This window comes from Bubalus bubalis, chromosome 23, assembly GCF_019923935.1.
Source record: "Bubalus bubalis isolate 160015118507 breed Murrah chromosome 23, NDDB_SH_1, whole genome shotgun sequence".
NCBI lineage: Eukaryota > Metazoa > Chordata > Mammalia > Artiodactyla > Bovidae > Bubalus > Bubalus bubalis.
Genome location: NC_059179.1, coordinates 14,278,135 through 14,294,076, shown reverse-complemented (window position 1 = coordinate 14,294,076; position 15,942 = coordinate 14,278,135). Strand labels below are relative to the sequence as shown.

The 15,942-nt window shown below is 38.1% G+C and overlaps 1 protein-coding gene across 9 annotated transcripts in view; it reads left to right on the top strand.

The window, feature by feature from the left end:
* Positions 1 to 15,942, top strand: part of IDE (insulin degrading enzyme) — a 95,677-nt gene that overhangs the window by 18,606 nt on the left and 61,129 nt on the right. For 6 of the 9 annotated variants that reach the window (XM_006073692.4, XM_006073691.4, XM_006073690.4 and 3 more), the window contains 2 exons: positions 12,571 to 12,755; positions 14,579 to 14,786. In XM_006073692.4, coding sequence (XP_006073754.1) covers positions 12,596 to 12,755; positions 14,579 to 14,786 — 368 coding nt within the window. In that variant the 5' untranslated portion in view covers positions 12,571 to 12,595. Of the gene's footprint in view, positions 1 to 669; positions 733 to 6,009; positions 6,189 to 12,570; positions 12,756 to 14,578; positions 14,787 to 15,942 lie in introns of all 9 variants that reach the window. The other 3 variants (XM_044935322.2, XM_006073693.4, XM_044935323.2) reach the window with 2 other exon arrangements.

Here is a 15,942-nt window from a genome sequence, read left to right as displayed (position 1 = left end):
TGAGTCAGTATAAGCATAGAGAATCATACAGAGGCAGAGGACAGGTGAAGCTTTCTGAACCAGCATTATCTGAAGAAGGCAGGACTGTCTTTCTGTCAGATTCAGGGTGTACATCTTGGTGGAACTGAGTCCCCATGAGATACACCACTCTGTAGAATGTGAGTGTTTGTAGTTTGCTTTCCTCGGAAGGCTGTCTTGAGAGAATTAGTTAGTTACAGGTTATAACTCTTCCTGACTGATTTGAATTAATCTTTAGAGAACATGTAGGGATCTCTGAGCTGTCCGTCCTTTTCTGAGGAGGATGATCCATACGTAAGATTAATTCTGAGTTTGAAGAAGTGTTCACTTTATACAGTATCCTTTTCTGTTTGTTTTAAATTAAAGAACCCATCGAAGTAGTTGTTCAGTATAAATGTTGAAAATTATTGATAAGAGAATTTATTTATTCAAAGTTTAATCATTTTGCTTTTATTTGGATTGCACTTACTGCTTGTCACTATTCATTATTGGGAGTGTCAAATTTTATTTTTAAATCTTCTCTGGGGTCTAAAGTAATTACCAAAAGCTAGCTTTCAAAGCAGACATAGTGAGTAAGCATTTGTTAAAAAATGTAATATATTTTATTGTTGACTCTGTTAACTGATGTTGTGCTTTACCTCGATCTCCTAGTTGTTGTGGCCTAGATGACATCAACAGAAATAATTGTCTCAGGACACACCTGAGAAGGTTTAGGTAATTATTATGTTAATTGAACTATTATTTCTTATGGGCCTTCTTAGTTTAGCACCTGTTCCATACGGATAGCTACTTCTCAGTCTCAAGTGGTACTATTTCCAAGATGACTTTTGGTGATCTTTCCAGCCTTGAGTAATTCATGTATCTCCCTTCTCTTTTATTTTACTGTTTTATGGTATTTTAAAAAATTCTATTTTAGCTTTTAATTGAAATATATCATAAGTGTTCAGCTTGATGAATTTTAACAAACTGAATATACCTGTATAACCACCATGATCAGCATCTCTGAAGCACCACTCATTTTTTCTTCTATTCACTACCCCTTACCCTCAAGGGCAGCCACCATCCTGACATAAAGGCATAGCTTGATTTTACTTCTTGCACTTTAAGTGGGAGAAAAAAGTATTTACTCTTTAGCATCTAACTTAATTCACTCAACTTTGCATTGTGTGCTAGTTGCTCAGTTGTTTCTGACTCTTTACAACCCATGGACTATATGTAACCTGCCAGGCTCCTCTGTCCATGGGATTTTCCAGGCAACAATACTGGAGTAGGTTACCGTTTGCTTCTCCAGAGGATATTCCTGACCCAGGAATGGAATCCATGTCTCCTGTGTCTCCTGCATTGGCAGGTGGACTCTTTACCACTGTGCCATCAGGGAAGCCCAACCTTACATTAGTGAGATTTGTTCTTACTTTTTTGTTCTTCATTCTAGATTATTCGTTTTCACTGTTGTATGCTATTGTGTGAACATACTACAGTTTATCTGTTCATCGCTGATGGACATTTGATCTTTTCCAGTTTTGGCTCTTATAGATAGTATTGCCATGAACGTATACATGCATTTCTTTGGGGGCATATATCGAATACATGAATTGTTAGGTCATATTGTCAGTATATACTACACCATTCTTTGAAAATGGTTGTGCCAATTTGCATCCCCACTGGTAGTGTATAAGAGTTTGGATTACCCTCTGACTTCTCTGTCACTGGTATTTTTTAACCCTTTTCATTTTAGCCATTCTGGTTGGTATGTAGTGTTATCTTCGAAAATTTCCTCTGGCAAAAATCAGCTGTGAATTTGAGGCATCTTGAGGCTTTAATATGTCAAACCAAGCTCACGCACGTCCCAGAGCCTCGTTTGTTTCTCTTCCCCAAGTAGAGTCCTTCTTGAGTCAAGCATGATCTTTAGACTGTCCTCAGAATTAGCGGATACCTCCAGAGAAGAAAGGTGAGGATGCTCTGCTTACCTCAGAGGGCCCTCCCCTCTGGAACTGCAGTTCAGCCAATCCTCCCTGCTTCCACAACTCTCTAACATCTTTGGAAATACGATTTTGTAGTTTTTGTGGCTTTTTGTAGTTACTGAAGCTGAATTAGTTTGCCGTGACCTATTATATCCTACCCAGAAATGGAAATTGTCAGTAGGTTCTTGGGATTTTCTGTGTGCTCAACCATGTCACCTGTAATGTTAGTTTTTTTGCCCCTTCCTTTCTCATCTTTTTTTCCCCCCTTGCATTATCAGACTGGTCATAATTACCGGTACAGTGTTTAATAGATGAGGTGATAGTGGCATCTTATTGTAGGGATGGAAAATGAATACATTATTTTACCATTGAGTATGATAATTACTGTAGTTTTTCTTGATTTTTTTTTTTTTAAGATGAAGGGATTCTCTTCTATTTCTAGTTTGCTGACGTTTTAAAAAAAATATGAATGGCTATTGAATACTTTTTCTGCTTCTACCAAGATGATTACATGATTTTCTCCTTTTTTTCCCCTATTCCCATGGCTGAATGTATGCTTCTGAAAAATAAGTTACCCATAACCTTACCACATCTACTGTAATATTATCTTCATATTCCCTTTCATCCATGAGACAGTTCTATTCAGAGAGACAGCTCTCTTTAAACCTGCTGTACATTTAAGCCTGCCATACATCTTCCATTTTATTTTTCATTAGCAAAGCAGATAACATGGTTCTCAGCCCAGAGACCACTTTGACAGATTGGAAACATTCTTTCAGGCTCCCACCACTACCTATCTCTGTTGTATACAGGGAGGAATGAGTGAAAAACGGAAAATTTTCCTTAAAGCATTATTTTGATCTGTTTTAATTTTTTATTTCCTTGTTTTTATTATTTGGATTTTAAGGGAGGAGAATGCGGTCAGGGAGGGGCTGAGTGGGTGGTAACTGGGAGCTGGGGAAGAAAACTCCTTAGGATTTCCTTAAGCACCACCACCTGCTCCTCCCCTTCCCACGCTCCCTCTTTATAGTTCCAACTTTGCCACAAATCAATTGTGTGAATCCCCTTGGGCAAGTCACTTAATCACTGAGCTTTTGTTTCCTCATCTGGGATTGAAGAGAAAGGTTGTGAACAGCTGCTGTGATCTGCCACTTAGGGAGAAAGGAAAGATTGAATGAGCAGTTTATAAAGCATATAACACTTTCAAAATGCGAGTGGTTGTTAGGATTAGTTTTTTTTTTGTTTTGTTTTGTTTTAGGATTAGTTTTGTACAGTGGCATCTATCTCACATTTTCTAACAACGTGAAAGCTACCTGTTGAAAGAAGGATACTTGTAACACCCTAGGTCCCCAAACTACAACTGTAAGAAACCTGTAGTTCACTGTGGCAAGAGGTATTAAATGGAGGTTTTGTTCATTTGCTTAAACCTTCATAAACTCTCTATTAGCTTGTCACTTTGGGAATGAACAGCCATTGATATGTATGTACCAAAACTTGCTCCTTGTAAGGAAAGGTATGACAAACCTAAACACCATGTGTTAAAAAGCAGAGACATCACTTTGCTCACAAAGGTCCATATAGTCATTTTCTAGTAGTCATGTACAGATGTGGGAGTTGGACCATACAGAAGGCTGAGCACTGAAGAATCGATACTTTCAAATTGTGGTGCTGGAGAAAACTCTTGAGAGTCCCTTGGACTGCAAGGAGATCAAACCAGTCAATCCTAAAGGAAATCAACCCTGAATGTTCACTGGATGGACTGATGCTCGTGCTGAATGAAGCTCCAGTACTTTGGCCACCTGATGCAAAGAGCTGACTCACTGGAAAAGACTGGGATGCTAGGAAAGATTGAAGGCGGAGGGAGAAGGGGATGACAGAGGATGAGATGGTTGGATGGCACCACCAACTCCATGGACATGAGTTTGAGTAAGCTCTGAAAGCTGTTGATGGACAGGGAAGCCTGGAGTGTTGAGATCATGGGGTCGCAGAGTCAGACATGACTGAGCGACTGAACTGAACAAAACTGAAGATTCATTGACAGGATTTTAGTTTATACCCAGGTTTATGATCTCTGTGATGCATGAAGTAAGATACACTGGTCCTGTAACTGAAGAGCCATGGATGGTTCCCTGAGACGTTATTTTTTATATCAAGTAACATGAATAGTGTTGGGGGGGTATGTGGTCTTATAGTGAGACATCAAAGACTCATACCACCACTGGCTTGAAATTCTGTCTTACTAACCTCTGCCTTGAATGGGGAAGAAAGGGTGTTTGTGGGATGGTTCTGATTCCAGACATTTTCTCTCTGGGCACCTCCTTCACATTCAGGAGAGCCAAAGGTAAGCTTCATTTCCGCCTATGGTTTTGATAGTGGGTGGATGGATTCCACAGAAGGGAGGTTTTGATTTATAATCTATTAGCCCAATCATTTACTTGTTCAGGTTTATAGGTCATCCATTTAGAAGTTAGAAATGGATCAGGTCTAATTTTAAATACGTCTGGGTCTATGGGACTGGGTAGGGAGCAAACAGCAAAGTAAAATTGCTCAATCTTCTATTATATTGGCTGTGAAACACATAGAGATATGAGAGAAAAGGCTTTAAAGGGTCATTTGAATAAAAGATTATTTGCATAAAAGTTTTTCTTTTGGTATAGGGATTTTTAATTGATCTATTATATTTGGGAATTTATTTTTTGCAAACCTGCAATTTAGGACTACATAATAGACCATGATCTTGCAATGGAAGTCCTGGTTATAGTTCTGTTAACATCAACAGTTGTTGAATGCCTCACATTTTTTCTTCAGCACCATTCTCTTGCTCAGGTATTCTGTTCCTCTTATTTGGCATGCTTCTACTCACCTCCTCTCTTGCCTGTTTTCCATCCTAGAAAGGGTTAGATGCCCCTTTTATTATTCCCATAGTGCCTGAGGATAACTTAGTCCACACTAAAAAAATAATGACTTGTTTTCATCTTTGTCATAAGTCTGGGTTCCTTTAGAGCAAGGGCTCTTGTATCATCTTTGTAGCCAGCATATATGGTGTGATGTCTGGACCTTAACTGTTTGGACGTCAGGACACTGAGGTGGGAGAGGACTGGGAGTTAAGAGCTAAGTCCTAATTGTAACTTTTTGCCCTATGATCTTGGACAAGTGATCTTCAATTTCCTTACAAGTGGCTCACCTTGTTGTCTTGTTAAGATGCAGATTCTGGCTCAGTAGGTCTCTGGTGGTTTCCAAAATTTTGCATTTTAACAAGCGCCCAAGAAGAGCTAGTGCTGCCAGTTCAAGAACTACAGAAAACTAGACAACATTTAATGGCTTTTCCAGCTTTTACCATCTGTAATTTTAGTCATTGTTTTAAATTCTGAACAGAATTGCTAGATATGCTATAATTATTAAACATCTGTCCATCTCCAGTTTATCAGAATGCAAAACACTGACAATTCTCTGCCTTATTATGAAGTTGTAAGACAATGTCTCTAAAATTGAAGGTAATTTTACTACTCCCAAGATTTTGACTTTGACAGGTTAAAAATCAAATAGATGTCTGGAAAAGCATTTGAGTTAGCACCAGCTTGTCATCTAAATGTCGATACTTGCTTGTTTGCTCTTTGATGCATATTGGAGAACATTTGCAATAAATAAAATGCTAATGAGGGAGCTGAAATGGGTAGACATGTGACCTCCTGAGTATAAATACAGAGACAGGCAAGCTGTTGAGGAATTCATCATAAGAGGAGGAGTTCCTGATCATTTCCTTTAGTTCTCCAGAAGGTGAGGATCAAATTATTTTAAGACATATTGATAGAAATGCTTATAGGTAAAAGGCAGATTGTGTGTATTGAATATGGATTGCTGGGGATGGGGCTTGTTTGAAAACATTGCTACTGTTTCTTTTGAGTGTAACTTCCTCAAGAAGTCAGATATTTGACTTGGGAGCATTGCCAGATTAGAAATTTATAGCTCTGTTGATCTCATGTACAGATGTTGAAAAGTAGTTGGATTAATTTTTATTTTTGATTTACAGAAAAAACTCCACTTCGTCCACACCAGGAGTATTAAACAGGCATAGTTTCAGTGTCCAAATGAGTTATATATGTGCCTGGGATGGACTCTGATCACTTTTTTCCCCCTCTAACAAAATGAAAATCTGGACAAGAGAAATTAAACCCTGAGAAAAGTACAGAATGTAGCATATAATTGAGGGTGGGTATCTTAATTATGATGAAATTTTCACCTCCTACAGAATAAGACAATTTTTCCTACCAAAGTGACTTGTATTTCATTTCCTAACCATGGCTGCGGATTGGACAAAGTTTTAGAGCTTATTTATCACCCTCATCATTGCATTTTAATCATTTGTGACCCTTGGTTCCCCTAAACCTAACTAGCTGGGACAAGCACAGTAGAGGGATTTGGGTGTAAGCGGTGGCAGTGAAACCAAAATGAATAGCCTTTGGTTTTTGCTCCTGGAATTCCAGCCCTCTTCCTCCTCCTGGTGGGGCTTTATAGGAAGGAGCTTAGGCCTTCCCTGTGGTGCACGTGGAGCTTTTTTTACTGTTGCCTTTTAATGCTGTCCTTTTGGCTGGGGGTCTTAATGGAGGTTGCCTCATGGCTTATTTAATCTTAATGTTGCTGCTAGGTTGGAACACATTTTTGAGGTTGTAATGTATGTTGAACCCAAATTGAAGTTTTTGAAGCCAGCTGTGAACCAGAGGCATTTGCTGCAGTCCAAACAGATTGTCTTTTGGGAAATACCTTAACCAGGATTATTATTGTTGTGACCCTCTTTGGAGGCTTTAGATAGAACATTTTTTTTTTACCCTGAGAATTTCTTTTAACAACACAAAACCATTTTTAAAGACTTTACATTTAGACATTTTAATTTGTCTTTGGTATTGAATTTAAATAGCTTATGGCTAATGAAATAGGAGTTATTTAATATTATTATGTAATATATAATGTTAATATGGTATATGTAATATATAATATGTTAATACTGTATAATATATGTAATATATGTTTATATGCAATATATGTTACTATTATATAATATATGTAATATAAATATATAATGTAATATATAATATGATATACTATATGTAATAGATAATATAAATATATTATAATATATTACATATATAATATTATGCCTTTTCACTTCCAAATTGCTTTTGAATTTTTCATGGTGGCCTTATGACTCCAAAATGTTTGTATTATATTTTATGTTTTGTTTTTAAAGAAACTACTTTTTACTGTAAAATACGCAAGATTATTAATACTATAAAGTACTTTAAAAAAATCAGTATTATATATTTTTTAATTAATTTATTTATTTTACTTTACAATATTGTATTGGTTTTGCCATACATTGACTTGAATCCACCATGAGTGTACATGTGTTCCCCATCCTGAACCCCCTTCCCACCTCCCTCCCCATCCCATCCCTCTGGGTCATCTCAGTGCACCAGCCCTTGAGCACCCTGTATCATGCATCAAACCTGGACTGGCAATTCGCTTCACATATGATAATTTACATATTTCAGTGCCATTCTCCCATATCATCCCGCCCTCGCCCTCTCCCACAGAGTCCAAAAGACTGTTCAATACATCTGTGTCTCTTTTGTTGTCTCGCATAAAGGGTTATAGTTACCTTCTTTCTAAATTCCATATATATGCATTAGTATACTGTATTGGTGTTTTTCTTTCTGGCTTACTTCACTCTGTATAATAGGCTCCAGTTTCATCCACCTCATTAGAATTGATTCAAATGTATTCTTTTTAATGGCTGAGTATTAATCAGTATTATATTTTTATATATAAAGTGAAAGAGGAGAGTGAAAAAGTTGGCTTAAAACTCAGCATTCAGAAAACTAAGATCATGCATCCAGTCCCATCACTTCATGGCAAGTAGATGGGGAAACAATGGAAACAGTGAGAGACTTTATTTTGGGGGGCTACAAAATCACTGCAGATGGTGACTGCAGCCATGAAATTAAAAGACGTTTTCTCCTTGGAACAAAAGCTATGACCAACCTAGACAGCATGTGAAAAAGCAGAGACATTACTTTGCCAACAAAGGTTCATCTAGTCAAAGCTATGGTTTTTCCGGTAGTCATGTATGGATGTGAGAGTTGGAATGTAAAGAAAGCTGAGTGACGAAGAATTGATGCTTTTGAACTGTGGTGTTGGAGAAGACTCTTGAAAGTCCCCTGGACTGCAAGGAGATCCAACCTGTCAATCCTAAAGGAAATCAGTCCTGAATATTCATTGGAAAGACTGATGCTGAAGCTGAAACTCCAATACTTTGGCCACCTCACACGAAGAACTGACCCATTGGAAAAGATCCTGACGCTGGGAAAGATTGAAGGTGGGAGGAGAAGGGGACGACAGAGGATGAGATGGTAGATGGCATCACCACATGATGGATATGAGTTTGAGTAGGCTCCGGGAATTGGTGGTGGACAGGAAAGCCTGGTGTGCTGAAGTCCATGGGGTTGCAAAGAGTCAGGCATGACTGAGTGACTAAACTGAACTGAGCTGATGATGTATAGTATTGAGCTCCAGCATTCCAAATAGAAGATCTAGGGGACTTTAAAAAAATTTTTATATTGGAGTATAGTTGATTTGCAGAGACAGCAATGGCACCCCACTCCAGTACTCTTGCCTGGAAAATCCCATGGACGAAGGAGCCTGGTAGGCTGCAGTCCATGGGGTCGCTGAGGGTCGGACACGACTGAGCGACTTCACTTTCACTTTTCACTTTCATGCATTGGAGAAGGAAATGGCAACGCACTCCAGTGTTCTTGCCTGGAGAATCCCAGGGAAGGGGGAGCCTGGTGGGCTGCCGTCTATGGGGTTGCACAGAGTTGGACACGACTGAAGCGACTTAGCAGCAGCAGCATAGTTGATTTCCAGTGTTGTGTTAGTTTCAGGTATACAGCAGTGATTCAGTTATACACATACATATATCTATTCTTTTTCAGATCCTTTTCCCATATAGGTTGTTACAAAGCACTTAGTTCCCTGTGCTATACCATAGGTTAGGGGACATTCTTAATAAGAGTGAACCTCTTTGGTTTATCAGTTGTTACCCAGAAGACTAGTTACTGATGATTTCATAGAAAAAGATATTCTGATAAAAGCAAACTGGATTTTCCCTTCCTTAATCTCCAGAGATTTATAACGCCAAAAAAAAAAAAAAAAAAGAAAGAAATTTTTATCCAAAATTAGTTGCATGCCTGTTTATGTCCCCTTTGCTTTATCTTTATTATTTTTTTAGAAATTTTATTGTTTTTAATTTAGTTTTGGCTGTACTGGGTCATGTTGTGGCTCACAGGTTCTTTGTTGCCACGAGCAGGATTTCTCTAGTTGCAGAGAGTCGGGGCCACTCTCTAGCTGGGGTTCCCTTGTTGTGGAGCACAGTCTCTAGAACATGGGCTCAGTAGTTGTGGCACACAGGCTTAGCTGCCCCAAGGCACGTGGGATCTTCCCGGACCAGGGATCGAACCCAAGTCCCTTGCATTAGCAGGTGGATCCTTAACCACTAGACAAACAGGGAAGTCCTGATTTACCTTTAAATCTGGATGTCTGTCAGTTGTTAAGGGGCAGTTAGATCCATTTCTTTTGTGTTCCAGGTGAAAAGCAAATGTGTTAGCACAGGATCATTTTTTTCCTCTGTAGTTTTGGAAAATTTTTTTGCTTCATCTGATTTGTATTTTGACCTGCTCAATTTTGGTCTCTTAAGCAGTCCCCAGCATAGACAAAAATAGCGTTTATTCTTAATCTCAAAAACGTACATATTGCAAATTTGGAAAACCCCTTCACTGCACTCATACAAACTTGTGGGTGCAGAGAAGGGATGGGTCCCTTCCCATCACTGTAACTCCAGCCTTCGTCTAGAAGAAAGGAGAGGACTAGCAGCGAAAGGGAAGTTCTTTGTAAGAGAAATCATCTAACATGTCTGTTACGATCATTGAACTGTTCCTACTGTGGCATTCAACTCTTCAGCAGATTACAGAAATTTCTTGGGGTCCTTCCAGCTTTTCGTTTGTTTGTTTTTGTGTGTTTACTTTTGCTGCCTTCATAAGACAACCCAGGTCTCTTCTTTTTATTAGGCCTTCAGAGGGTTTTTCCCTCAGTGGTGTTGCTTCCTAGGTTCTGAGCAAGTGAATATCAGACCCGTGAGTTCCAGATCTACCCTGTCTCTGAATATCATAAGTTTGAGCACTGTTTTGGTTGACCCAATAATAATACTTTCTCAATTTATCACCTCACTTACTCTCATAGATACCCCTGAAGTATGTTGGAAAGCAGTTATTGGTATTTTAAAACTCTTCTAGGTCAGCACAGTAATCAACTTATGGCCCAATCCTGTCACAAATCCCCATTGATGTGTTCTAGATACAAATATGGCTCAACAAAAGCAATACTTTTACCATTTATCTGAAAGAATGATGGTTAAGATGGAGGAGACCAATGATTATACTCTATGGCTATAAAAAGTTTCCTCTAGAGTCTGGATCAAATGGCAGAGTAGGAATATCTTGAGCGCACCTCCTCCCATGGACACACCAAAACTGCAACTACATGTGGAACAACTGTCTTGAGAATGACTAAGGACTAGCAAGACAGATTTTCAGATTTGTTATATACTACGACTGAACTGAACTGAACTGAACCCCATGGTAGCCACAAACAAAAACCTATAGTATAATAGATACACAAAAAATAAAGAGAAAGGAATACAAACATAACCCTAAAGAACGTCATCAAATCACAAGGGAAAGGAATATGAGAATAAGAAAGGAACAGAGAAGAATTACAAAAACAACCAGAAAACAGTTAACAAAATGGCCATAAGTATATTGCTAAAAATAATTGCTTTAAATGTAAATGAACTAAATGCTCTAATCAAAAGACATAGGATGGCTAAGTGGATATAAAAAAAGACCCCATTTATATGCTGCCTGCAAGAGACTCACTTCAGATTTATACACACAGACTGAAAGTGAAGGGATGGAAAAAGATTTTATGCAAATAGAAATGTAAGAAAGCTGGATTAGCAAAATTTACAGTAGACAAAATAGGTTTTGAAACAAAGACTGTTACAAAAGACAAAAAAAGGACATTACAGTAAGTCCCCTACATACGAACCTTTAGTTACGTTTCCAACTTTCAAAGATGTGAACGTGCATTCACATATACAATCACGTAAGTTAGCTCACAGGTCTGGCTTACGCTGTCACGTGCTTGTATCCTCTACAAGTGGTTTTGCTTTTGTGTGCTTTACAGTGTGCGTGCTGAGTTGCTTCAGTCATGTCCAGCTCTTAGCAACCCTGTAGACTGTAGCCCACCAGGCTCCTCTGTCTATGGGATTCTCCAGGCAAGAATACTGGAGTGGGTTGCCCTTCCCTTTTCCAGGGGATCTTCCCTACCCAGGGATTGAACCCAAGTCTCTTACGTCTCCTGCACTGGCAGGCAAGTTGTTTACCACTAGCACCACCTGGGAAGCCCATTGTATAGTACTGTATAGAGAAAATAAGAACCACTGTTACTCTAAGTTAAAAAAGCAATTTGAACTTTTTTTTTCTGCATTGAAAGCTAGAATTGTTCATTTTATATTTGGATCTTAGTGTAACTTTTGGAATATGAATTTATAACTGAATCTTGAGATGTGAAACCATGAAATAAGAAATACTAATGAATCAATGTAAGAAGTGCCAATCATCACAAGACAGGTACAAAGAAATGTGAGCAAAAAACAACAACAAACAAGTGTTGGTGAAGATGTGGAGAAAAGGGAATCCTTTGGTGGGCTATAAATTGGAGCATGCACTACGGAGAACAGCATGGAAGTGTCTCAAAAAAATTAAAAGTAGAACTACCATGCAGTCTAGCAAATTCTGGGTATTTATCTAAAGAGTATGAGAACACTGATTTGAAAAATATTGGCAGTCCTATGTTCGTTGTGGCATTATTTTAGTAACTAAGATATGGAAGTAACCTAAGTGTTTGATGGATGAATGGCAAATGGCAAGGTTTCATTATTTTTCATGGCTGAATAATATTCCTGTGTGTGTATGTGTGTGTGAGGTGTGTACAGCATGGATGGACCTACAGGTGTATTATGCTAAGTGAAATAAGTCAGACAGAGAAAGACAGATACCATATGATTTCATTTATATGTGGAATCTAAAAACAAATCAAGTGAACAAACAAAACAGACTCATAGATGCAGAGGGAAAATCCTTGGTTTCTAGCAGAAAGAATGGAGAGGGAGTTGGGCAAAATTGGTGAAGGTGATTAAGAGGTATAAATTTCCAGTCATAAATAAGTCAATGGGAATGTGTGGAATGTAGTCAGTAATATTTAAGAACTTCGTCTTGTGACAGACAGTGACTAGACTTCCTGTGTGATCAGTGTGTAATGAGTCACTGTTGTGCACCTGACACTAGTATTGTATGTCAGGTGTACTTCGTTGCACACATTTTTTACTCTGATAATATATGTGTTTGCTTGTTACTCCTTGATCATTAAAACAAAAAGAAACCACAATCCAACAATTAATAAGTTTTTTTCTTTTCAGTTTCCAAAAAAAGACTTACAGCAAAATGAATAATCCAGCAATCAAGAGAATAGGAAATCATATCATCAAATCTCATGAAGACAAGCGAGAATACCGCGGACTTGAGCTGGCCAATGGGATCAAAGTACTTCTTGTCAGTGATCCAACAACAGATAAATCATCAGCAGCACTTGATGTACACATAGGTACAATTTAAAATTGTGAATTAAGCTTTGTTCAGCTTCATTGACCTCATGTTTACAGTTATTTGGACTCTCCATATTTATGCAGTGGAGACTTGGCAGTTACCAGTTTGATGTATGTGTGTACAGTAGCCCTGTACAGCTCTTGGTAATCTACAGTTGTCTATGTTAAATCACCCTGCCTTTACCAGGCTTCCTTGGTGGCTCACATGGTAAAGAATCCACCTGCAATGCGGAAGACCTGGGTTTGATCGCTAGGCTGGGAAGATCCCCTTAGAGGAGGCTTGACAACCCAGTTCAGTTTTCTTGCCTGGAGAATCCCCATGGACAGAAGAGCCTGATGGGCTACAGTCCACGGGGTCACAAAGAGTCGGACTCTACTGAGCGACTAAGCACACACACACCTTTACCAGGAATGTCATATTAGGTTTCCAGCAAAAGTGACTTAGCAGCAAGGAAATTCATTCCTATCCTTTACGGTAATAGTTCCACTGCCTTTACTTTCACATACACTTGATACACTAGGAGTAGCATATTTCCTAAATTCTTGTGTGCACTTTTCTTCCACATTTAATGCTGCTTTAATCAAGTTACTTCTAATCTATGTGTACATTTAGTTTTTTCCCTCTCTGAAAAACTTTTTTTTAATTCAATGGCATTTTAGAATTGGGGAAATAAGATAGTAACCATCGTTAAGTTGGACAAATGATTATCGTCACGCACAATTCAGTGTGCCTTGCAAATTGTCATCTAATTTGAAGTTGCTCAACTCTTAAGTGAAGTATATATACAAAAAGTGACTGAAACAAAATATTTCGCTCAACGTTTCCCAGCTAGTAGACCTGCTAACTTGTGCTCTTAGCACCACCTTATATTGTCTCCTTCAATAAAATATAAAAGCTAGAATTTTCTAGCTCTTATAAAACAGTGAATTCATCTCTTTCTCTCAGTGTGATGTGTGAGGACACTACTGTCCAGAGAGGCTAAGTATCTGCTGAAAGTCACCAAGTAACTGATGTCAATCTGATGATGACAGATTTTAATTTCCTGGGCTCCAGAATCACTGTGGACGGTGACTGCAGCCATGAAATTGAAAGACACTTGCTTCTTGATAGGAAAGCAATGACAAACCTAGATAGCATATTAAAAAGCAGAGATATCACTTTGCTGACAAAGGTTCATATAGTCCAGATAGTCAAAGCTTTGGTTTTTCCAGTAGTCATGTATGGATATTAGAGTTAGACCATAAAGAAGCCTGAGTGCTGAAGAATTGATGCTTTCGAATTGTGGTGCTGGAGAAGACTCGTGCGAGTCCCTTGGACAGCAAGGAGATCAATCCTAAAGGAAATCAACCCTGAATATTCGTTGGAAGGACTGTTGCTGAAGCTCCAATACTTTGGTTACGTGATGCAAAGAGCCAGCTCATTAGAAAAGACCTGATGCTGGAAAAGATTGAAGGCAAAAGGAGGAGGGGGCATCAGAGGATAAGATGGTTAGATAGCATCACCGACGCAATGGCCATGAATTTGAGCAAACTCTAGGAGATAGTGAAGGGGAGAGGGGAGCCTGGCATGCGTAACCCATAGGGTCGCAAAGAGTCAGACACAACTGAGCAGCTGAACAGCGACAACAAACTGATGTCAAAAGCTAGGGCTAGAATGTAAGTTGTACCATTTAGAGTAGCTTGTACTTAACTTTCTGTAATTATGGTTGGAGTTGCCATTGCTAACAGAAGTTCCAAATCACCTGTGATTCATCTGTCCTTGATATCTTTCAACATACAAAACAAATGATTTATTATATATATATTTTCCCTTCTCTTTCAGGTTCATTGTCAGATCCTCCAAATATTGCTGGCTTAAGTCATTTTTGTGAACATATGTTATTTTTGGGAACAAAGAAATACCCTAAAGAAAATGAATACAGCCAGTTTCTCAGTGAGCATGCAGGAAGTTCAAATGCCTTCACTAGTGGAGAGCATACCAATTACTATTTTGATGTTTCTCATGAACACCTAGAAGGTGCGCTAGACAGGTAATGCTGAAAATACCCTGTGAATTATCTCGCTTTGTTGAATTATCATGTTAATAACAATACTTACTATTTTTACAAAAATGTCTTCACAGCTTTATAGCTTAAACAAGATATTTTAGCCAGTATTTTGTTGTTGTTGTTGTTTTAACCAGTACTTTTTGACCCCTGGGTTTTATAAACAGAAAATAATGAGTGATGTTATATATTTACTTTGTAGTAGAGGAGAAATAATGACATGACTTTAAACCAGCTTTCAGGACTACAAAATGTTTTTTTGACCTATAAAATTTTCACCAGCCTTTCCCATTCTAACTGGTATTGCATATGAGGCATATGATGAAGAATAAACTGTACTCGTGTCATGAATATCTTTTCAAACATATTTCTGTTCCAGAATACAAGAACTTAAATATTCTGTTCTCCTTTATTTCCTCAGTCCTCAAGGATATTTAGTGGATACAGAATGTTTTGACCTGCTGTTTCAACCCTGGGGATATTTTGTGAAAGTATTTTCTGGAGCAGCCTCCATTAGGCTAATTAAATTTCTTGGTCAATTTTCTAAGCGGCTAACAGTATCTAATTTTTCATTATATCAGTGATTTGATTCATTGTTTGTTCAAAGTGTAATTTTTCCCTTGGTGAATTTTTATAGTTCTCTGTGTTACCAAGAAGGTGTAATTCTGCAGTGATTTTGATGGATCTATAATGAAGTTTGATTTCACAGTTTTTAATTCTCAGCTTTAATTGCTTATTTAAATTAATAGTCATTTTTTTTTCCAAACCTAATAGTTTGAATTTGTTCTGTAGCACAAAGAACATTAACAGAAGAACAAAGGCATGGGTTCAGGATACAGGACTGGGTCAGAGTAGTCTGTTTCTTACTTACTCTAGCTTATGTTTCAGTCTTTAGGCAGCAGCTTTGAGATGTAATCATTTTCTGTATGTATTCCCAAAAGACTTCCATTAATGAGTTCCTTGGGATCATACACCGAATTTAATTTCCTGCTTTACAAATGCCTCAGCAGATGTTCATATAATAGATCTCTGTACGATGGAGGATGTCTGTTACTTGGATCAGAGTGAAAAAAAAAAAAAAAAAAGGGCAACTTGTATAGGGCATCTTTTAAAAGTACTGATTGTACTGTGTCAGAACTAT